The following is a 24158-nucleotide window of genomic DNA, read 5'->3' as shown; positions in this document are numbered from 1 at the left end:
ACTAGCTTTCCGGCCACAGTTCCAGCAACTCTAGAAGCAAAAGAGGAGGGAGATGGGAGAAATTAGCTAGTGTCCTAAATTTTACAGTAAAAACAGCTGGCAGGGTACTGCTGGTCAATCCTCCGCCTAAGGACAGCTGAGCCATCAGTAGGTGCTATCTTGGGTATCTGAACCTGTTCCACAGGAGTTCCAGTTAGCTGGATGACTCTGTCTCAGAAACCATGCAAGAACAGAAGCAGTTCTTTGCTAGTACTAATGGTGCAAACTCCAAGTATGCCCCACATCCAGCAACCAGCAGGATGCTGACTAACAGGAAGCTTCAGTAAAACTTCTGGTAGCTTCTCTTAAAAATTTATTAAAAGAAATAATGAAACATGCGCACACAAAAAAGTGCTTTTCCAGAAATGGAGAGGGACTAATGCAAAATAAGAAAGGAAAAAAATTACTTAACACATAGGTAAAACTTGCTGACTTAGGAAAACTTGCTACCCTAGGAAAACCTAATTTTTAATCATCTGAGTAATACCATTTGACTCAGTGGCACTTCTGGCAGCGAACTGCTAAGCTAGAGTCTAAATCTTTGGCAGGAGGGGGAAGCCACTGCAGAATATGTGTGCTATTCACTTTAACACACTCTATAGCTCTGCCAGCTGGATGCTGGAACACAGCCAATCCTTAAGTGATATTCCTCAACTACTTAAAAAAAAAAAAAAAAAAAAAAAAAATCCCAATTCCAAAATGAAACAAAGACCTAAATCCAAAACAGTATTTTAAGGAAATTAGACTTTTAATCAGTATCAAGTGGCTTTAGAAAATATACCTGAGTTAGTTCCATATTCTCTCTCTTTTTTTTTTTTTTTTTTTTTCTGGTTTTCATTGTTTTGGAGGGTTGGTTGTTTTTTTTTGCATAGGCATATACTGGCAAATGGGGAAAGAGTGACTGTCCTGTGCCCAATTGTTCTTTAAGATTGAAATCAAAGGTATATGGCATTCTCAGTTCATACTGATTAAACGTACAGACTAATTACAGATACATGTGTTTGGGACTTTTTTTTTTAATTCATAAAATTGTTCCCATCTTTAAAAACACTTTAAAAAAAAAGGTGGAATTACCAACACACAGAAACAGATGTTTCTGGTAGTTAAACGTCAGGAATTCAGACTCCTTGTCTGAACCAGGCATCACCTGGTTTTGATTCAGTAGTCATTGTTTCAGGTTCATTTGCTCACACTCTGTCCAGTGCCAGAGAGGTAAATCCACCTTTGGAACTTAATATCTATACTATTTGCAAACACCTTTTCTTTAAACAACCTTTTATCTCCACAATAACTGTAAAAATCACTATAAGTAATTTAGGCTATTGTACATGAACATGTATCCACATAGACATATTTATGCATACACCAAAATGATATGACATTTTCGCATTAGCATTTTGTATTGGCATTTCATCCTTCTAACCATAAAGATAACTAAGTGTACCTGGATTCTCTTTCTTTTGCTATACTAACATTTCCTTATTGCAATATATATTTATTATACTTTATTATATATTCTACTAATATATTTATATTTTGCATTTTATATGTATCTATATTTTATTTATTTTTTGTTCTTTAGTACATATTCTATTTCTATATTACAATATTTCTGTATTTCTTTCATACTAATGAAAGTTTCATTTTGACAGCTTCATGCTTGCTTGTACTGTGATCAGTAAACATGGTGTAGTTCTGTTCCAGTTGTACTTGCACAGTTTCCACATATTGCCATGCCTGCTGATCTCCTAGCTATTTGCTTCCAACCAAATTGCCAGCCTTGGGTTTGGCCCATATTTCCCTCCATTCCCTCAGCTGAAAACAAATCCCCATGCAGACATTTCTGAAAAGACACCTTCCCCCCATGTGGAATGATGCTGAAGACAGCCAGCAAATGCCCAGGTGCAGGAATTCCTCCCCTGTGCAGATCTGTTTGCAGCATTGAAGTTCATGTTTTAACTGCATGGGAATTACCATGAGGATGTCAAGCTCATTCCGGTATCTGTTCAGTTAATATAGGCCAGCATCTGAAGAATCTTCACTTTCCTTCCCTTTTTGAGGAGCAGATAGAGATCTGACTCCAGATGTGACCAGAGCCACCACAGATTATTTCAGTATTTTACCACATGATCTGTATTGATGTCAGGAAATAGTAGTTGAATTCTAGCAGTATTGGTTCAACTTTCTTATTAAAATAAACATCAGTTAACTATCAGACTGTGCAGAACATGAAAAGTGATACATAGGTGCAAGATTTTAATGAAGTGGTGAAGTACTAAGCTGGCTCCTTACATGATTACTAATGTGTCCTACACTGCTCGGTATGTGATTTTATTCATTGGACTTATTATTTCTAATTTAACAGGTCATTACAGCTTTAGTGTAATTGTGGGAATAAAACCACATAAAATACAAGAATTTCAAAATAAATTTTACTGCTCACATTTATGCAGCAACTTACTGCATTTAAAAATTACTACAGTGCAAATTAACATAAACAAGCACACACATCACAGGGAGCTTGTACTGAGACAACAGCTGGATTTGACATGCAGAACTCCCTGTCCCACACAGCCCTCACCATTGTGACCCTTCATTGCTCCTTCTCATGTGCAAGTAGTGAAAAAGAGCAGCAAAGATCAGGCTTGGGCACCACAAGCTTTCAAAACAAATGCTTTCTGTTCCCAGTGCTGGCTGATAGCCCCAAATTTTACCAAAAAGCCAGACTTGAGACACCAGCTAATAGCCTGGGCTGTGCTTCGTATGCCCCTGCTGCTCATGTACTTCCAGCAGATCCAGCTATCACAGACAAAGCTTGACCTCACAATGGGATTGAACATACTCAGGGTATCTTCCTTCCTGGGATGCTCTAGCAGGTACCAGCAAAATGGAGCACCCTTGCTGAGGTGTGTACACAGCATCTTGGACAACAGATGGCCACAGTGTCATGTTGATGACGAGATGACAATCTTCATACAAGGGCATATGACCACAACTACAGACTGTCTTACACTTGATTTAAGACTATCTCCTATCACTGGCAAGATGCAGCTAGGAGCCTCATCGAGGTTGAGATGCACTTCAAATACAGAAAATCAAGCAAGACAAACAAGACTTTGAAAGAACCCGAAGAAAGGCAGACAGATTAATCAGAAGTCAGACAAACACCAAGCCATGATAAGAGTCTGAATGAACTCAGACTGCCAAATACGAGATGTTAACCTAAAAGGGGCAGTTGCACCCAAACATCACTGCAGCAGTGAATGTTGACATCCATCTCTACATGGATAAGCAGGAGTAACAGGATCAAAATTCTGTTAAGAAAAGGAGCAAATTGCCTAGAGATGTTGGGGAGTCCCCATCACTAAAGCACAGGACAAACAGGGGGAATGGTACAGCTAGAGTTGATCATGGATTGGAAAAGGGAGAAGCCAATCTCTCAAAGTCTCTGTTGGTCTATATATTCTGTCTTTAGGTAGTGACCTACTACACTGCACTTCCAGCTCATGCTTTATAGAGTTCCAGATGTACCTAAAACTACGAGGACTAGATTGCAGCTTAACTGTGTTGGTTTGCCAGTGAAACAGTGAGGTTACACAAAAAGCTAGATTCTCAGACAACATAATTCAATTTAACTTCACTACCTTGAAAATGAATTAATTCAATGAAATTGAGCTAAATTACACCAGATGGGAATCTCACTCCGAATTTATGCCACTGATCATATTTCATCCTGTTCTTTCAACTGACAAGGAACCTCAGTCTTAGGTCAGAGCCTTATCTTAGGTCAAACTCTCAATTCTCATGCACTTAAGCTTCTATCTTCAAACACTCCTGTTTGCTCTCATGAAAATTCTTTAAAAAAAAAGTCTCCATTTCTGTGGTCTCCAGTACCAAAACATATACTTGTCAGTAATTCTGCCCATCCTGTTGCTTTCATCTCTGAAATATTTAACTAGAATTGAGTATTTGCTTTCCTCTGACACTCCAACTGAGACTTAGTATAGAGCTTGCTTAAATAAATTTTAAAAAAAAAACTCATTCTGTCATCTTTGAGAAATTCTGGATTTCACCAGTTCACCATGAAAGGAAGCATGGCTGGTACAAAGAACTGAGATTTTTCCCAGTTCGGCAGTGCCCATGAGATCCAAAATTCTACCACTGCTAGCCACAAGAAAAGGAACATTTAGAAATCACTGAAACCACAGGGGCATAAATGAGAACTGTATGAGCTGCTGAATAGCAGTGTAAAAATCCAGCAAAGTTGTTTATGAGAATTTTATCCAAGACTTACTAGAAAGGAAAATGTATTGGTACTTAGGAAATTCCCACACCGTGTAAAAATGTAAAACTTCTAGATGTTTCTAGTAAAGTTACAGCTATCACTGAACACTCCCGGCTTGCCTAAGCCACTGTTTATTGAGTGAAATATGTGAACTTTCATACAAGTCAGTGAGAGTAGCTAAATCCTGCAAACAGAAGTGCGGAGCAGCCCACAGAAGAGACGTGCAAGCTGGTGAGCCAGGCTTAGCTTAGCAGTCTGGGGCAGTGCCAATGCTCACATCACATCTGGACTGATCCTGTGCAGAGCACATGGCTCTGGTGCCTCTGTACTGCAGGGGATGATGTGCTACTTTCCAAGAGATGCTCTGCCAAAAAAATTAAACATTAGCTGACATAGGTATTAAACTTAATACCAGCCTGAAAACCAGGCTTGCCTGAATCACACCATCTGATGCTCAGAGTCAGGTTTGCTGGCACAGTCCTGGTCTCAATGGACCGGTCAGCAGAGATTGAACCCAGCTGTCTTCAAAAATGTCAGGTGTGATATTCACATACAACATGAACTGCTTCAATATAAACAAGCCCTAACATTACACATCTCCTAAAAGCAGTGTTGGAGCAGTTACATTCTTGTTTTATCTGAGCAGATGTCAGCATCTGCTTTAAGTAGAGAGAACTGAAACACTTGTGTTCCTTCCCTGTCCCCAGCCCTCAACCTACTCAAAACTGAATCAGAACACTGAGTGTCAGATTTTTCAGTGGCATTTTATACCAAACCAGAAAGACAGATGTTTTGATGATCCCACCCCACCCCCCTTCCCTCCTTTACAATCTGGGCAGTCAGTCTCTTTGCTAAACTGTTCACCCTCACTATTAAAATTGATTTGCAAAGCAGCACATTGCAGCCAAAGCAAGCACAGCAGTCATTACAGAGTACACTGCTCACACATGTTTTCGTACTTAGCCAAGCCAACTACTGATGAATGGGTCATCTTTTTTCAAGCAACTGTAAGGATTTGTGGCTCAGAACAGCCATGCTGACAGGTAGGCCTTCTCCTGGTCCTTTTGTTTTCCAGCAGCAGTCTGCTTGGTTAGCTGGTCCTCAACCAATTTCAATAACAGAAAACCATGAATATTAGCTGGTCAGTTGCAAGGTCTTATGTGAAAAAACTATGGAAATCTTTAGAAAGTAAATGCACAGACACTGAAGCAGTGGGAGCACTAGCTAAACCACACTGAACAACTCTCAGATAAGTAAAGAACAATGGCTCAACAAAGGATCAAGCCAGAGTCAAAAATTCTACCTATGTTATGTAACGTGGTCATTATCAAAATCTTGGAGACCATTTCTTAAAAGTCAAGATGCTTATGAATATTACACCTCCCCTATTAGTCTTCTTAATGTCTTGTGCTCCCTTAATTTTGGAATTTTGATCTGGTCATCTTAATATGCCCAACTTCACTTTTTTCTTGAAGACAATCTTGCACTCAGGGATCCTACTTTGTCTGGGTTAAAGACAAAGGAAAACAACCAAATAAATACCAAAAAACCCAAACAAAACCAGAAAAAAAAAAAAAAACAACCCAACACAGAAATCAGCAGCACCAACAAAAGAAACCATCAAAAATCAAATCTACTTTTCTTTGTGAGATCTCTGAAAGGTCTTCGATTAGGAGGCTGCATTATAATAATCACAAAAACCCCAAGTCTTAGTACTAGTTATCACTATGAGAACTGGAGCAGACTGCAATAAAAATCATGCCACAAAATTCTCACACCAGAACAGCTTCAAGAAGCCTCAGCTAGGATCAGGCTGCATTTTACTGAAAAACAAATGAAGGGAGAAACCTTGCCAATAGACAGGGAGTGGCCATATCAGTCAAAAATTGTATCTGATACATTACAAATCTGGCATCAAATTCTCATCTCCATTCATAGTTTCAACAGCCCAAAAAAATAATGACACCCATGAGAGAAATATTGTCTGTCAGGAACTGCATGGAGGTTATACAGCAGCCTATAGTGAGCTTTCTTGCACGCCTTGGCACAACATCCCAGCAAAGATAAGGAATGAGGAGAGATGCTTGGCATTCCCCCTGGACCTGCAAGACTCAGAGGCTGCACTGTAACAGTCTCAGATTTGAAACTGGAAATATTCTAGCTCTAGAAATTTTACTCCGGTGCCTTAAGTGCACAGGAATCTGTATTGCTGTAAATGTTCTGTTGAAAGTTGTAAACAGAGAGAAGTTTATGTAGACTGACAACCTAGACAAATGAGGAGAAATGTCCACAGAGAGATCCAAGAGATAATTAATACCAAAACAAGTGTGGAGTTTTATTCCTCAAATCTGAAAAACAGTCTCAACTCTGAAGAAACACTTTTCAAGCACTGGCAAACTGATCTCCTGCCCCCAAAGATGAAGGAAAAGTCCAGTCCATTCTTACAGAAGTCACCCAAAAAGGATACCAAACCATCCTGAGTTAACAGGTAACTGTGAGAAGCATTGCATAAGTGATTGGAGTTTGTCATAATTAGAAGCTGAAGTGAAACTGCTTATAAATAGATACATCTAACTCAAACAAATATTGCCATCATCTCCCTTCGCAGTTAATCAATCACCTGTAAACACAGTCAAACTTGATTTCTCCCTGATGGCTTACTAAAACTTGTGCCTCAAAACAGCCACCTTGATGACCACAGGGGAGAAAGTTACAGGATCAGGACACTAGACCTCATTTCTAGGTCTAGTAACCTCCCTGAGGACACACAGCCCTGAGAACATCTATAACCTTATCAGCCACATTTCATTAGAACGCAATTAAAGAACTGTTTCCCCAACATCCTGTTCCCAAGAAGTGACAAACCTTATAATCAGTTCTACTGCAGAAGAAGGAAAGATGTTACATGGATTTTTCCAGAGCTTTAACTGCTAAGAAGTTAATCACAGCATACAAACTCTCTACACATTCCTTTGTATACACATTTGCTTGTGGCTGTATGTACTGGAACGTAAGTACTTACTCTGTTCCGTTCACACTATATCAGTTCACTAAATAGATTGAATGTGCTGTTTCCTCCAAAGGTACTTACTTACCTTTGGAATTTTGTTTTTAACAATAGGAGTCTTTTGTACATATACACACATAAAATGACAGCTTTTTAATGATGTTATATCAGAAAGATGCCCTTTCTACGAACAGTGCAGGAAAATGTCCTTGAGTATCTTAGATACAAAAGTCCAATAAATTGAATTTATGTCTCATTTAATCTACAATGGAACAGTTAGTACTTAAAGGGTACATATACTTCCCCTAGTCCCTTTCTTCCTGAGAAACTTTCAGATGCTGAAAATCAATTCCTTTTGTCTCCTTGTTATTCATCTGCTACACATTAAGGAGAAACTCTGGGCATTCAGTGATCCTACAATGGTCTTTCATCTCCAGAGAAGCCTGGTATGAATTAAAAACTTACGCTCCCTCAAATTACAGATGCATACTGCAGCATGCCACTGACTTATGTGCTGGTGATTTCTGCCAGTGTTCTCAGCAGGCTGCAGGTAGCTCATCTGCATCTTTCAACTTAAGGGATCCTCCTACAACACTGCCCATCCAGCCCTTGCAAAGTGTTTATATTTGAGCATACACAAATGTCTGTCCCCAGGTAACAGGGATTGTCACCTACTCTTTTCCCCCACTCCTCACGGTTTAGAAGTTATTTTAAAAAGTGGGTTTACTACAGTCAAGATCTTAGTATACAAACAATAAATAATTCATGAAGGTAATGCTCTTTCATTTCAGTGGTCTTGAGAAATGGAGATTATATACAAATAACTTCTAATGGACAAAATTTCCTTGTCATGTCCATTTTTACAGGCAGTTTTAACTTAGGACTCCTTTTCTTTTTTAAAAAAAGCATAAAATTTAATTGTTATCTAGACTGATGTAGCACTGGTCAAACACACTGCTCTTTCACTCCCAGCTTCCATGTAGCCATGGTATCAAGCGTCCTGTATCATAACAATTCAAGGTTTCCACTCTCAGGTCTGAAAGTACATCAAGGTTTAACATACTTATTCTTGTTTTACTCTTTGATCTCTCAGTCTATTTCTTTTTCTACCAAATGCTCTTTGCCCACTCCTCAACTCTGAAATATACCCTGCAGCCAAAGCAATACATTCAAAATAAGGAAACACTTGAAAATTTACATTCACATTCTGTCCTACAGGAACCACCATCTTTTGCTAATTGCTTCTACATCCAACACTGTCCCCAGACAAGTTTTTACCCACCTTTCTCTACAACCTCTTTCATGAATAATTTCTTTAAATTAGATTTGTGTCAAATGTTTTTCACCGAGCATCTTTTTATCTATTCAGTATGGGAGTTTGAAGTGCTTTTAAATGAAGCTACTGAAAAGTCAAATTAGAACATAATATGTAACCCTGACCAGCAGTTAAAAGGCAAGAAGAGACCTCAAGCTCACTAGCTATTTTGGGCTCAGATTATAACATAGCCAAGAGAATTTGGAACTCGGTGTATGCCTGAAATACTCATCCAAAACAGCTATGCAAAGAGTTAATGGTGGACACTGATGCCCTGTGTCACACAGATTAAAGCCAGCTCAGACACACCTATGGTCTGCAGCCACAGGTGATGCTTGCCCAGCAAGGCCCTTACCTCACTTGAATCCTCCTGCTGATTGATGACAGCCAGGGCGTCCTCTGCCGCCTGGCGCTTGGCTTCGGCGACAGTGCGCTCCATCTTGGCCCTCTCCGAAGTGATCATGTCGTGAGCCTTCCGCTCGGCCTCCGACACTGCCTTCTGCAGCTCGGCCATCGCCTGCCGCTTCACTTCATTGACAGCTTCCTCTGCAAACAGAAAACATCCGCGTCACACAGCACATCGGCACACGGCTTCCTGCGACTGACGTGGGAAATGCATCACTACTCTCTCTGTTACGTCGCGATTACTCTCCATTAGAATGACAGTCTTCATTCTGACTAGGACACAGAGGAACCTGGTTCCTCTAGAATCCTCAAGAAGCACTGGATGCTTCTTCCCCATCATCAAAGTCTCTGCCACTAGTTCTGATTATTGCTGTTTTGATTCGCAGTCAGTACTGTAGGTACAATCATTTCAGATCTCTGGTCCATTTTATTTGCAATCTTTCTGAACACTAAAAAATTTGTTTTGTAGCACAGCAGATATGTGCACATACTCGACAATAATTATTATTTAAGATATATTACAGACTTTTAAAAATGTATTTTTAAGCTTGGGGAAATTAAAACAGGATTTATGGTCTTTAACTATTTTTTCCCATATGTTGACAAATAAATACATGAAGTTAAAAAAAAACCCAAGAGTTTACTTAAAAATTTTCAATCACTGTCTCTTTCCTTGGACATACCATTTTATGAGAAAACATTAAAATTTGTTTATGAACAATCATTTGACCTCCTGATCTGTCTTTCAAATCCATGTTTATACTTGAAGACTTGACTTCTTGGCTCTTCTGAGCTCTTGAGCACACCCTGCCCAGCAAGACTTTGGAGCACAATTAACAATGAGCAGGAGAACCCTGCATCATTGAACTCAAACCTTAATGCTTCTTGTAAAACAACTATGGTAGTATCGGTCTTTTCTTTGGTATGTACTAGTGTCGTATCTTTTATTCCAGAAAACATGTCTCCAAGTAGTTATTTGGCTTTTGTTGCAGGAAGAGTGCAAAGATTTTACTAATGAACAGTCTTTTAATTGACAACTAAAACAAGTAATTTCTTTTTTTTTTTTAATTAACTGCTCTAATTAACAAGGAAACCATCCTCCCCCTGAATTAGTTTATCTAATTTTCATCTTTATTCAAAGCAAAATGACAATGATTAATTGAAAATTTAATAAGCGGTAATTATTAACTTGGCAAACCTAGTACCAATTAACACTCTATTAAAACTAATTATGACATGTTTCATTCAAGTGTTTGCACTTAATTGTTTCATGCACTTAAAACCCACCTTAATTAAATGTTCTGTTTAATTAAAGCCACAGATTTTTATTAAAAATGTTTTACTGTAGATTAAAATTTAAGTATTAGAACGGCACTATGTATTTGAGTTTTAGTCCATGCATTTAGCCCATGTATTTGTGTGCATGCACATGTAGACATAACTCTCACATACAGATGCTCAATCACTCTCCTGAGCTAGATCTCATAGCTCTGCACATGTTATTTAAAAAATAGTGTCTACATGAAGTCTCCATTTTCAGTTATTACACAAATTACAATAAAGACTTAACATTAAGCCATGTACTGACTAAAATTGAACTAAAATGAAAGATGCGCTCTCTTAAGGAGTATGTGTGCACGTTACATGTGTGCATATCTGCAAGAGACGTTTCAATTGAAGTTTTCAAGGGGGTAGGGAGGGATTTAGAGATAAAACTTATGCCTTTATTTTTATGGGGCTGAAAATATGCCCTTATATTACCCTACCATAAATGTTGTGTAGGGGAAAGCCTCAGGAGAGGAAAAAATCATACCCTTCAACCATGCAGCCAAGGCTTAATTTACTTTGAATATTCAAGGTGAATTAAAATTCTATCTAAGTGGCAATACAGGACAATAATTTTTGCTTACGATCAAAGCTACAGCTAGTCTAATTGTATATGCAAAACAGGCAATTTATATTTAAATTATGCATTCCTATTCTAGTCCCACAGGCACACACAGATCAGCAAAGGGAATTGGTAGGACATTTGCAAGGTGCTTGAATATTTATTACCAACTGTAACCATTCACTGATCATGAGAAAAGAAATATACACAGGCAAACATACAGACGCAATTTTATTACCATTTTCAGAAAAATGAGGCAACTCAAATACAGGCGTTTCATGTCTATGAACTGCAGTTACTGACAAAGTGGATTTCTTTAAGAAAATCTGTATTCTTGCTGGTATTTGCTACAAGTAGAAATGATCTTTGCATGACATGATGCACTTTTGTTACATTATATAAATTTAGTTTTACAGTTAGGTATTTACAGTGGTTAGAAATGACAATTTCTTATATTAAATAGAAGCGAAAATGCTCCAGCTTGCTTTTTACACGGCCTTCTAATTGTAGTTTTTTCATCCCAGATAATCTACTTCTTTTCACACCAAATATAGAAGTGGAAAATTGTATCTTCTATGTTGCTTAAGTTTTTTGCAATGCTTCTAAGAGCATGAAGATGCATGAAAGTACTTATGAGGCCATATGACTGACTGATACTTTTTGACTGGTTTAAATATGGATTGAATTTTAATATTTCCATCAACTTTGATGACAGAGTTTGTGTTGAGCTATACTACGTGTGAAAATAATTAAGTTATAATATATTGGGTCACAATGCACCATCATTATTTCAATATATTACAAACTCATGAACACCTAAATAACCAGACGAAAATTCATATCACTGATTTTCTTCACAGCTTCTTAAACTAAATACTACTGATATTTCATAGACACAAAATGCCATTTTCATAGGTTAAGATATGTCTGTGATAAGGGTAATGGTGAAGCAGATTTTTATTTGCCTTGACAATGATGAGCTATGAAGACCAAGAATGATACCAGCTACCTTCCTTTCCCTTCATTTCCAGAGAAAGGAAGGGTGGTTAGATTCCAGTATCAGAAAGAAGAAATCTGGAAGTTTTTAAAACCAAGTATCTAAGATGCATGTACCTTCCCACCAATGCTAAGCATTCTTGGCACAAATTCACTGTCATTTTAGGAATGCAACTGAAATCTTCCTTCCTTTTGAGCAGCATTAACACACGAGGAAAGCTCCAGGAAGCAAACAACTTGTATGGAAAAGGCATTACTCAGCATGGTCTGAAGTCCTCAGAGCAGACTTAAGAGAGGTACTTATCTTTCACCCAAAATGATGATTCACCAGCCAGCTGCTGGTCACCTGCCTCACATCATCAGCACATTTGTCCACATCATGACAAAAGAAAGGTTGTGGGCAGATGTTCAGTCCTGTGCCACCACAACATTTTGGATCATCTTACTCTCAGACTGATCCTGGCAAGGGTGGCCATTGGCAGTTGGTTACAAAGGGTTATCTCAGCATCATATCCTAAAATGCATCATCTGTCTCAGGACTACTCTGTACAATGTGCAGGACCCTTATTGTCTTTGTAAGACAAAGGATGGTTACTTCATTCCTCTTCTGTAACACCAGAACCTTCAGCTGGACTGACATGGACATTGGGCCTGGCTAAGAGACAGGGATGGCTGGAAGACAGCTTCTCATGACAGAAGCTATTGCAGCAGCCCACAATGGGCCTGCGACCCTCTCTGTACTTAATGAAGGGTAGTATGTACTCCCAGCCAGCAAGTCATCCTGTGATCTGACTGATCCCCATTACCTGTCTCCCACCCTCTTGACTACTGAGGAATACCAAGAACTTGTCTTGGACTCTTCATCCCCATATCCATAATTCAATGAGGTAAATCAGGGCACTGGTGACTGCTTACTGGTGTATGAAACTGAAGTGGGCTTACATGGCTTTAACTCATGAGGTACTGCATAATATGTCCTTGCTCCAGCAACCACAAAAACACATGCCTAATGTGGTATATTTCAAGAATTACACTGGAGTCTACCAATCTCCAGAAGTTTAAAGTGAATCCCCTCTCCACATGCTTTTGAGTTTGCTTATTAATTGTTTTTAAGCCACATTCCTTCAGTGTAATGGATTCAGTATTCCAAACAAAACTTCATACTTGATCCAGCTCTCTGCACATTGGTCCTTACAGACATTTGACACATGAAGAGATCCACACTGAACCAAAAGAAATAACCTGTGAGGGATTTGTAGTCTTCTTGACTGGGAGTTTTTGACCAACCAGGAAACTGTGGAGCATCTCAAATGGCATCAGACGCCTCACAGAGTTGAATTGCACCTTTATCTATTATTACTGCCTTCATCATGAAACTGTGGATACCTCCAGTTTCAGACTACCCTCCTAAAAATGCAGGACGATGATTTATGAAAGCAGCATGCTTTCTGATGTTTGACTAGACTTAGATACAGGTATGCATCCTGCAGAGTCACACTTCTTTTATTCTGCAACTTGCAGGCATGATCACTTGATTTAAACCCACATCAGCCTGAAAATGAGACTGGAAATGGGACCAAAGGAAAGGCTTAGATGACAGAGATGTTCACAAGATGACATCACAGGTCCTGTACATTTGTGTTACATTGTCCTGTATATTTGTGAACACATGCAGTGTGAATGCACATCCAATTTCAAAACTCAAGCCAAAAGCTTCAACTAATTTGTGTTAATTATGAAGAAACTTTTTTCTTTTATTGTATTGAATCCGTGAGTCATAAATAACCTGATGCCCAATGACATCAAACCACAGATTTTGCAAGAGGACTGAAGTTTTTGAAATTCAACAGAATAATGCTCCTCTTAGTAAGATTTTCTGGGATTGCATATTTTTTGTATTTTTCATTTAAAATGTTAACATAAATATGGCAATATGAAAATATTCTTGGACACTGAGTCACAAAGGCTACACTTTCCTTGTATTAAACCAAAAACATATACACTGTTTTACTATTTTTCACAGTAAATGCAATAGCTCTAAAAAAATTAACATATTGATGAGTGTAGACTTTACACGATAAACCTACATTACACCCAAAACACAACTTCTAGTCTGATGCAACAAGGTAAAAGCATAACATTTTTACATGTATGCTGTGTATCTAGTTTAAAATACACTGGAAAGCAGTGAGCATTTAGAGGAGATTTGATCTGAAAGCACCAACACTGCTGCATATTTGCCATTTAATCACTAACTGCTGCTCAGACAGCTGCTGCAGGCTTCATGGTTATACAGGTGTTCAAAAGCAGGGGGGTGTGTTTGGGTGTATAAATAGCTTCTCAACTATCTCAATGGAGTTCAAGAGCTGCCTCCTGGCCTCTCTGAAAACAAGGAAGCTCTGATGTCAGTGTCAAAAGAGCAAAGGTTTAGCTCCAGCACCGGAGTGGGATCCTTGCCAGGAAACTCCTGTGCTCAGGCAGAGTTTCAGTGTTAAGGAAACTTTGCACAACCACAATGTCTGCCCAGGGTGCTTCCCAGGCACAGGCAGATGCTGTCAATGCCCTGCGAACAGCCAGAGCAGCTGCAGAGATGTGAACTTGCTGACTTCATTGCACACTCTGCAGGTTTATGAGCACAGGCTTCACTGGGGGCTGACAGGCACAAAATCTTTTTTAAATTAAGAATGGTTACTTTGCATAGTTGAAGTCTTTTTTTTAACAGGTGTACTTGGGCTTTTACCCCTCCTTTGAGAATTCTTACCTTAACTAGGTAAGAACCCTGAAGCTTAAAAAAACCACCCACACTAACTTCTTTTTTAAATTGCTAACAGACAAACTTTTAACATATCAAGTTTCAGCCTGAAACTTGAAGCCCTGAAAATAGGGGTCCATATTGGAAGTACATATATTCCCCTAACTATAGCAGCAGATACTTCTATTATAAAATTATTTAATGTCCTGATCATTTCCAGTTTAAAATTATTAAACACAATTTCTTCTTGTTACTAGTAAGCCCTTCCCCCGCCTCCCAATTCCTCACATCAGTGCATTAACAACTGCACACAGCTGCCAGACGACTAAGCTGGTGTTTTTAAACAGTTCTTACCAGCTTTCTTCCAGATCTCCTCTGGCACGTATCCAGACGCAGGCCTGTGAAGGAATTCCCGATGAGATTCTGCAGGAGGAGGGGGTGAAGAGGGAAAAAGAAAGAGCATCATGAGCATTGCTGGCTGGTAGAGAACAAGGCTTAGAGAAAAATACCTTTTCTCCTTAACTATAGGTCAGACAAAGAAATCAAGTGAAGCTTTTCTCTCCTCAAAACAGAACAGATGCCATGGTCATAGCTCACGAATGTCACATAGACCAGATCAATGCCTATGACTTGAATGTCACATCTTAAGCCAAGTTAAGATGTTAATTTTATTTTACAGTGTTTTGAGTCAACTGTGTATGACAGCATCCACACTTTTAAGGGAGGCTTTGAGAGAGAAGCTGAGGGAGTGACATGCTTTGTCCTTTCTCACTGTATTTATGAAAAGGCAAAAGAAAGAGGGCAACGGTACAGGTTTGGCACTTCCGCTCTGTGCAAAATAATGAGTACTGATGAGTGCAGATAGAAGTCAATTATGCCATACCAGTGATGAAAGAAGTTGTCCCCAAAAAAGCAAAGGGGTGTTTCTGTAAGTTCAGCACTATGCTTTCCTATATCTGAGCCTATGTTGGCAACTGTAGCTGCAAGAGCTTGAAAAACAGAACCTTTAACTTTAGGTTAAGCCCCTAAATACATGCTGTCAAACAACCTCACTGGAGCTGAAGCTTGTAATTCACCCACATATTTCAATCACATTCTGACAGCTCTTTCCCCTTCTCTTTTTGTTTTTTTTTTAAAAAGAAAGGTTTAACCTTTAGGCCTGGGCCTAGGAGTTCTGAAATCAACAGGATCCCTTCCACAGGGACTTCAAAGACCTAAGATCAGATGATACAAAAAGAAAATTCACTTTGGCCTGAAATTTAGCATACAGATCCTCAGCAGATGAAATTGAAATTGCTCCTTTCAAATACAATTTAAAAACTGACAAACTATTATTCAAAGTAATAGAGGACAAAATAAAAAATACCCCAACCAAACATATAAAACTAAGTTCACTGCTGTGATTACTATTGCTAGTGTGTCAGAATTCAATTGCTTAAAAAAAAAAAAAACCTTGATTTGTTACATTATGGACAGGTTTGAATGGTTTTGGAGATGCTGCTAGAAATCAAATATCTGTTTGATGTCTAAGCTTGGAATATAACAACAGTATACCTGCCATTCTCTGAATACTAATCTTGACTAAGTGTATTCATTTTTGTATCTTACAAGCTTTTATTCACTAACTTGGTCAAAAGGCAGTAATTCTAAGAAAATGTTTGAATGTTTTTTGTTAAGAAAATGTTTGAAATGTTTGAACCTGAAAAAACAGGTTTTGCAAATAATTTCTTACACCATTACATGCATACATACAGTACTGTTTACATACAGTAGCTCACATAAACTTAAATGCTTTTAAAAGACGACAAAGTTGCAGGCAGCTAACAAAGGTGGGAATTACAGGGGCTTTTTCAACAGAGAGTAGGGAATCCCAATCCCTGTGCACTGTTTCACAGATGTAGCTGCTAGCACAAGAATCTGGGAGTACATCTCCCCATCTGACAGGCAGCTGAGTGGATTTACCCAGCTCTTCTGTTTGTCACTGAAGTATGGGGCAAAAATTTAAAATAGATTTCTGTCGGCAGACTTTCAAACATCTCAAGTATAAAATAATGATTGTATATATGTGTGTGTGTGTGTGTGTGTGTGTGTGTGTGTGTGTGTGAGTGTGTGTGTGTGTCTGTGTGTTTGTGTGTGTAGATTTTGCAAAACAGCTATTTATATTGGTTTAATCAACTTGATAGAGGATTTCAGACCTGATACCAAAAATGGGAAAATTCTTGGTATGTCTTGGCTTGCATGATTCTGGAGATGACGAATAGCCTTGTGTACAATTTTCACCCCTTAAAGGCTTTTTGCCTTACAGCCACAGTGCCAGTTCAGTTAGGGGGACAGAGGCAACAGCATACAATATTGTTGAAGGCTCAAGAAAAACAAAGGCAAAAAATTAAACCACTCTTATTTGCTCTTCATTGAATACCTGCAGGAAAATACCCAACCAGGCTCCAAATGTGGCAAAACAAGGCATTTGTTGCATTCATGTCTTTAGTTTGTATTGAGTTTTCCTGTCTGCTATTTAAGGTACCATCCAGTGGAATGGGAGCATAACCTTGATTTCAGTCTGTGGCTCTTAGCTTTGGGGGAAGGGAAAAAAAAAAAAAAAGAAAAGAAAGAAAAAAGACGGAGATGTGGAATTGATTTCTTTGTACACATGACTTTCCAAAAATGGAATTCAATGACATAAATGACCAGATTGCCAGCTAATTGTTAAAATTTCCAAAACATAAACATCAATCAAGCTCTTATTCCAACCACAAATTATTTACATGAGCAATGAGATCCTCTGCAAGAAGACTTAAATCAAGAGCTTATGAGAGACTTTCCCATAGTTTGGAATGGTGTACAAAAAAGACAAGAAGCACTTATGAAGATAATAAAAACCATATTTTCCACGCCAGAAAAACTTTAGTAACATGGCTATTGTTTAGTCACTGGTGATGAGTCCATGAAAACAATCTTCTTTCTAAGGCTAATCTACAGGAAATACGAGGATATAAATCTTACATATTAGTGTTTATAAGGTAAGGAGTCCTCAGCTTGAGCATCACAAAAATTTCTCATTAAAACTGAAGCACAAAAGATCTTAACTTGGACATCTAGCAAACTCAAACCAAGAGTTTGAGTGAAGAGTTTGAAACACAGCTGAGTGAAGTCCCTAAAACACTAAATGTAAAAGCAACTGCAAAAAAAGCCATAGTGAGGACAACACATAATATTGAATAACTAACTGCAGCACCTAGAAGTCAAAGTAAATGCTGCCTGGAAGGAAATGGAACAAAATCAGACAACATTAAGAATAATGTGAAGTGACAAGGCAGACCACTCAGAAAAGGACATCGGAAAAGGCTTTACATGTCAGACATAACAACAAAGGTTTCTTAATGGTGAAAATGCAACAATATCCTTATGCAGAACATCAGTATGTACACTACTGAATTTACTTGAAATTCATAGCAAAGCATTAAAACGTGTGTTGGTAATTAGTCCAGTTCCTACTGAACCAAAGGAAAAAGATGAAGAAGGAAAATAAAAAGCACATATAGACGAGAATAATCTGTACTTGTCTGTATGTGCTTAAATGAGGTAAAAACAAAAGAGACTTTTTATGTCAAAAATGGTCTTGGAATTTTCTATTTTAATGTGGAATAAACTTCTGAAATAGTAAGAAAGTTGTTGGAGTGGGACAGAAGAATACATATGAAAAAACCATAAAAATTTGCATTGGGTTCAGCTCTCACATTCAAATGAAAATTTTTGGTGGCTTTAAGAAAAAGAGAAAAGGTGCTGAGAGAGCGTGACGTGCAAGAACGTGGAGAGCTGTAAGAGCAGCCATAAATATGGATTTGCGAAGTGAAACTGAGATGAAAGGGTAGGATCAAATAAATTGTATGAACTCTCATGTGATAATAAGGCTCAAACCCAAGAAAACAGAATAGAAAGACTTAGAAGGAAAAGAAATGTTCAATAATCTCAAGAAGCCTAATTCATATTATAATTTATATTAAAGAAAATCAGCAGGTAAGTTGGCAAAACAAAAGAATTGAGGTTTTTATCGCTGGACAGTGACATGCAAGTCTATAACACAAAGTATTAAGAAATGGAGATGAACAGTCAATGTTTTGATGATCTTTTAGAATTTAATGCACTCTTGAAAATTCTGGCAGTGATAATAATACCCTACATTCTGTACTGAATATTAAGGCTCAAAAATAATAAAAGCTACATACAAGCTGCCCTGAACAAATTAAATATATATGCCTTTTTATGTATTTATGGGGTTTCCATATTTCATATGCAACTTCTGCTTCATTCCATCCTATAATAAATGTAACACCATTAGTGGGACGCAGAAAACAAGCAAAAAAAAATTCTCAAAACAACAAATATAAAATATTCACTGCCTTGTTTGTAAGAGTCAAGTTCAAAAGTATGCCAATTCCACATAATGAAATAGAGAGATGGAAATCTGAAGGTGAGTAATACTGAATGAGACTGCCTTGCAAACCCGGCTGGGGGCAAGTGTTCCCAGTATTTTTAAATACATCTTTACCCTTCTTTGCCCTCGAATACATTTTTGTGGCTATTACAACACTCTTTGACATTGTGTTAAAAATGGAGTTGTTGTGTTCTCATTGTAAAAGAGTAAGAAAAGAAAAGCCACATAGGTGCTGTATTACTGAATCATCCTCAAGCAGAGGTCACGTCAGAGCTGAGCACTGAGAATACACACATGCAATGTTTCTGCAGGTGGAGCCCTACCTAACAGCATGCAGTTCAGTAAGCTACAATCTAGCCCAAACCTCCCATGCAGTGAGTGGATTAAGAGCAATACTTAATGCCATCAGTGACCAGTATCACAGAGGCTTTACATTCTAGAATTACAAGTTATAAATGTTACTGTGGTAGTCACAGCATTATGGTTTGTTCATGTTGAGAATATCATGCATATCACAGCAATGCTGATTATCTGCAAATGGTAAAGGAACAGGTTTATAATCACAGCATGAATAGACACGTGTTGGTAGGAATGCTCTGGCTAACCCTGAAAACATGATGGTGAACAGCTTTAGAAAAAATTAAAAGGGTCTGAAAGGGTTAACACTTAAAAATGTATTAAGGAATAGCTAACCTATGTGTTTTTGACAAAATCATACACTTCTGAGAATCCTGGTTTCCTGAGGCAAATCCTGCAGGTATTGGCACTCTTCAGCTGGAGATTTCAAACTCTATTTTGTAAGATTTCCATTCAGATAAATTCAACAGACACAAAATATCAACACTGCTGCAGACCTTCTGATGTGTGCCTGCTCCACTTATCTAGAGCCACAGCTGCACTCAGTATGGTTATAGATCTTGTTTATAACCCACGATGCTGAAGAACCCTCATCTTTAATTTATCCCACTGTGTGTATTTCAGTATACAGTGTCTGATATGGGTAATTATTCACTATTAGGATGAAAGTTGCAGTCCTGCTGCAGTATGTAGTACTGAAATTCTTCAGCAGAAATGGAGGAGTCAGATGATGTATTATTCACTTCATAGGCCATCACAGTTAATCAAGTGAATATATATAAAGTCTGAGTCATTTTTAGACTTTCATAAACATGTATTATTCAGGCTGAAAAGAACAGACCCTCTTACCTTCAGCACATTCTTAGAGAATAATGGGAACTTGTAACCTGTTGTAGCTGGCTAATGTATGTATTGGATTACATTGCATTAAAATGAATGATCAGGTATTTAATTTAATTTTTAATTAAAAATATAAACAGAAAAATATTGATCAGATACTGCAAACTTCCAGGCTCAACATGATTTACAGGGATGTCAAATTAAAAGAAGCACAAAAATCTTTGGCAGGAAAAAAGGTCACCTGGTTCAAAATGACAACCAGAATTTTCTACAATTACTGTCTTCAATTCTTCAAATCAAGATATCCATGCTAGATCTCAGCTTAGAGTTTTTCAGCAAGACCTATCTATGAAGACCGTGGAATAATGATTATAACAAGAAGTTATCACTTCAGTGATCATACTTGAATCTTACAGAAAAAGAAACAAAGGCACAGATAATGTAGCCATATGGTCCCCTTTTCTTTCTCCCTTGCTAGTAGAGATGACAAGATGTATTTAAAGGGTGGATTCCCTTGTAGGAAAAAAAAAAACCTAACACCAAAAAAAAGGTACAATGGGAAATCACTGACATTCAGAATCTCTGTAGAAACCCTCCCCCAATATTTACATGCTGTTATTAAATTAAATAAAATAATTAATTAATTAAATATTTGCTTTAATTAAAATACTGGGAGGACTTTTTAATCCCGTTTCTCTCAATTCAAAACTAAAATAAAAAGCCCTAAAGCATCTCAAGGCTCACAGACACTGATTTTGTTTTGTTATACCTCTGAATGTTAGGGGTTTTCATTTTGTTAACTAGATTACTACCAGATTTTTGGAAATAAAAGGATTAGCTTTCCACAGACTCCAAAGTAAGTATTTTCTCCCTGTCATGTCAGACATAAAAGCACTTCTTACCAGTATTTACAACTGACATGGATGCTATATCACTGAAGCAATCCAAGTTTCATGTTTGTGAGTCGCAGAAGTAGTTTTTCAATCAAATAACCAAAATGGACATGTTAAAATTGAATGGACTTACTCCAACCAGTTCACTTGTACCCACAGTTCTGCAGAGCTGACTGACGTGTCAAATGCCAAAGGCTGTGCTGTATAATTATCTTTTAAGCCAGAAGACTGCTGTTTCCAATAATTCATCTTGACAAATAAACAAATGCTAATACAGGGATCTAACTTTATGCTTGATCTTCATTTTGTTTTATGTACCTGTTGTTGTGGTGATGACTATTTTTCTTGGATTGTAATATTATCTATAGTTTTGATGAATGTCACAAGTTCCAGTTTCCTTGGGGAAATAGAAACACTCAAGTTACCTTTCATTGTTTTGACCTACTACCTACATAAGCACCATGGCCTGTCTCTTTTTGCATCACAAAAAGAGAAGTGAGCCACTGCTTTTGATCTAGTCACAAGTGTTCCTCCTGAAGTTGCATATGTGATTGATGTTTCAATGCCTTATTTATGAGTCTTTCTTTACATTACATTTAGCACTGTTCATACAAGCCATTACCTGAATACTTTCTGAGAAGGGCTCCTCTAGGGACTAGACTTACTAGCGACCTATGGAAGCATTTCCATAACCCTTCCTTCCACTGATTGGAGCACATTTATAGAGCTATTGACTCAGGTAATTTGATACACACACACAAAAAAAGATTTGTTATCAAGAGGCCCTAAATATTACAGTAATAACTCTAGAAATTTACCAAGAGAATGATGGAGATGGGATTAGATTTGTTTTTCTGTTTTTCTATTTGCAATTAAATAAATTTTTGACTTTGTTACTTTTAAAGGCAAAAGGAAAACACAAGTAAAATACAGTTGCAAAATAACAGACATATGTAATTCTACTAATGAGCACAGTTTATGATGATTTTGAGTAGATGGCACTGGATACAGACAATTTATTTTTTTATAAGACAATATGAGACAAGCAAGCATAGTCTCCTGTTGTGCTCAAAAGAGCAAAGAGCAACAAAAAGGTATCACCAAGATGTTTCTTAACCATATCTGCCACAAAAATGAGAAGATGGGGAAGAAAAAGGCCAAAATACTAATAACTTATAGAAAGTCCCCAAAGTAAAAGGTTGTTTTTACAGAGCAGAGTCCTCAGAGTAGTTGTGTGCGGTACCATGCAAGAGTGACTGTGAAGGTCTGCAGGGGTGAGAGCCCAGCTGTTTGGCCTGGTCCGTGTAAGGCGGCTGCAGCCCACCCAGCTCAAGCTCTGCAGCGTGAGCCAAGGCCTGCACAGCTCCATGGAACTACACAACAAACATTCCTCAGACACACCTGCACAAGCTGCAGTGATGGACACAGAGCTAGGAGGATTGTGCGTGCATGACTGTGAGCATCCCAGATCTTGCTCTTTTCTTGAACAGAAACCAAGCACACCTAAGAAGTGCCTATATCTTTATAACTCTGTTTCCTTAAAAAGACATCTTCCAAGTTAAGTAATTTGATTTAAGAAGGTGAAAGCCCTCTTCAAATTGTAAACAATCCAGAAGGACCTACAGATTTTTTTAAACAGGTAAGAGGAGTCAGAAGGGACAGACAGTCAGTGCACATCTCACTGCTCTCCCACCCCTACACGACAGTCTGCCCTCCCATCCCACTCTTTCAGACTTTGCTGAATGGAAAGCAAATTACCAGGCATCACCCAAAAACCTCAAGCCATTCCACCCAGAAACACCACTGTTTGGGCATAAGAGTTATAGTTAGTTCAGTAGACAGCAGAGAGGAATCATCACTGTAATGAAAGAATCAGAAGAACAAGTGCAAACATCATCTATCATTTAGCTGAGCTTAAAGAGAATCAGTATACGTTATTCAAGGAGGATACTGTACCTAATGAAACTGGATCTGGATTCACTGGACTCTGCTGTCTGGAATGACTACTGCTGCTGTTTCCGCCTTTTTTTAAATCCTCTGCATCACTGTACCGCCGTATCCAGTAATTCAGCTCCTCACGGTCTGCTTCTTGACATCGCCGTAGGACAGTGAGAGATCGCCTAGTTTTTTCCACCATGTCCATTATACAGTTCAACAACTATTCACAGCAGTGGATGGAGCACAGAAACAAAGAGGAATTTTTTATTCACAGAGTGACATAATAATAAAGAAAACATTTATGTACTGAGTGCATGTGTTTTATTAATGAAGGAGTCCCTCTCTATTAACCTCTCTGCTAACTATAGCTGGAAAATTCTAGACTTGTTTTAAGAATGACAATCCCTTCCTTTTTAACTGGTGATCCTAAACTATACAGATAGGGACTTACAGGAGAAAGAGCAAAGACAAGGAGAAAACAACTGAATAGGCTGTAGCCCTACCACTAGTATTACATAGCACCACAGAGGACTCAAGATGTGGTTCAGAAGTGGTGCCTACAAATTTTACAAGAGCTAATAAATTCAGGAACAAATCCAAGACTCAGATCCAGCGTTTATAGAGAAAGTCCATTTCTCTTTTGGCAGACTGTAATAATTAGGACATTGCAGGAGACACTTAGCAAGGCCTGGTATGAACTATCTAATGGGGAACACCAAGCACTCTGATTTAATCAGCAATGCTTTCAAAACTTGTCCTGGAATTCACAGGTTTTGAAATAAAAATTTTAAATTCCTATCTTAGGTCTCTGTTCAGACAATTATACATAAGTGAATATTTAGCCCTTACATGGTCAAGATGTTTCCACTCTTCTGCCCATTCTCTGTCTGTTAGCCTGTGATCAATCATTTCTTCTTGACGCGTGCCATGCAACCCTGTCAAAGAGGAGCAAATTATGTTTACAATGTTGGAAATACTCTATGGAAAAAAAAAGGCAGAAGAAAAAAG

The 24158-nt window shown here is 38.1% G+C and overlaps 1 protein-coding gene across 7 annotated transcripts in view; it reads right to left on the bottom strand.

Annotated features, from left to right (window-relative positions):
* RUNX1T1 (RUNX1 partner transcriptional co-repressor 1) overlaps positions 1-24158 on the bottom strand; it is a 112646-nt gene that overhangs the window by 894 nt on the left and 87594 nt on the right. For all 7 annotated transcript variants that reach the window (XM_086882648.1, XM_086882631.1, XM_086882638.1 and 4 more), the window contains 5 exons: positions 24000-24085; positions 23169-23370; positions 15042-15110; positions 9002-9192; positions 1-30 (listed from right to left, as the gene is read on the bottom strand). The exon at positions 1-30 is cut by the window's left edge and continues 894 nt beyond it. In XM_086882648.1, the coding sequence (XP_086738774.1) occupies positions 1-30; positions 9002-9192; positions 15042-15110; positions 23169-23370; positions 24000-24085 (578 nt within the window). The remainder of the gene's footprint in view (positions 31-9001; positions 9193-15041; positions 15111-23168; positions 23371-23999; positions 24086-24158) is intronic.

The sequence above is a fragment of the Cyanistes caeruleus genome, chromosome 1 (genome assembly GCF_971803275.1).
Source record: "Cyanistes caeruleus chromosome 1, bCyaCae1.hap1.1, whole genome shotgun sequence".
Classification (NCBI taxonomy): Eukaryota; Metazoa; Chordata; class Aves; order Passeriformes; family Paridae; genus Cyanistes; species Cyanistes caeruleus.
The sequence above is the reverse complement of the archived record's forward strand: the minus strand, read 5'-3'. Positions and strand labels throughout refer to the sequence as shown.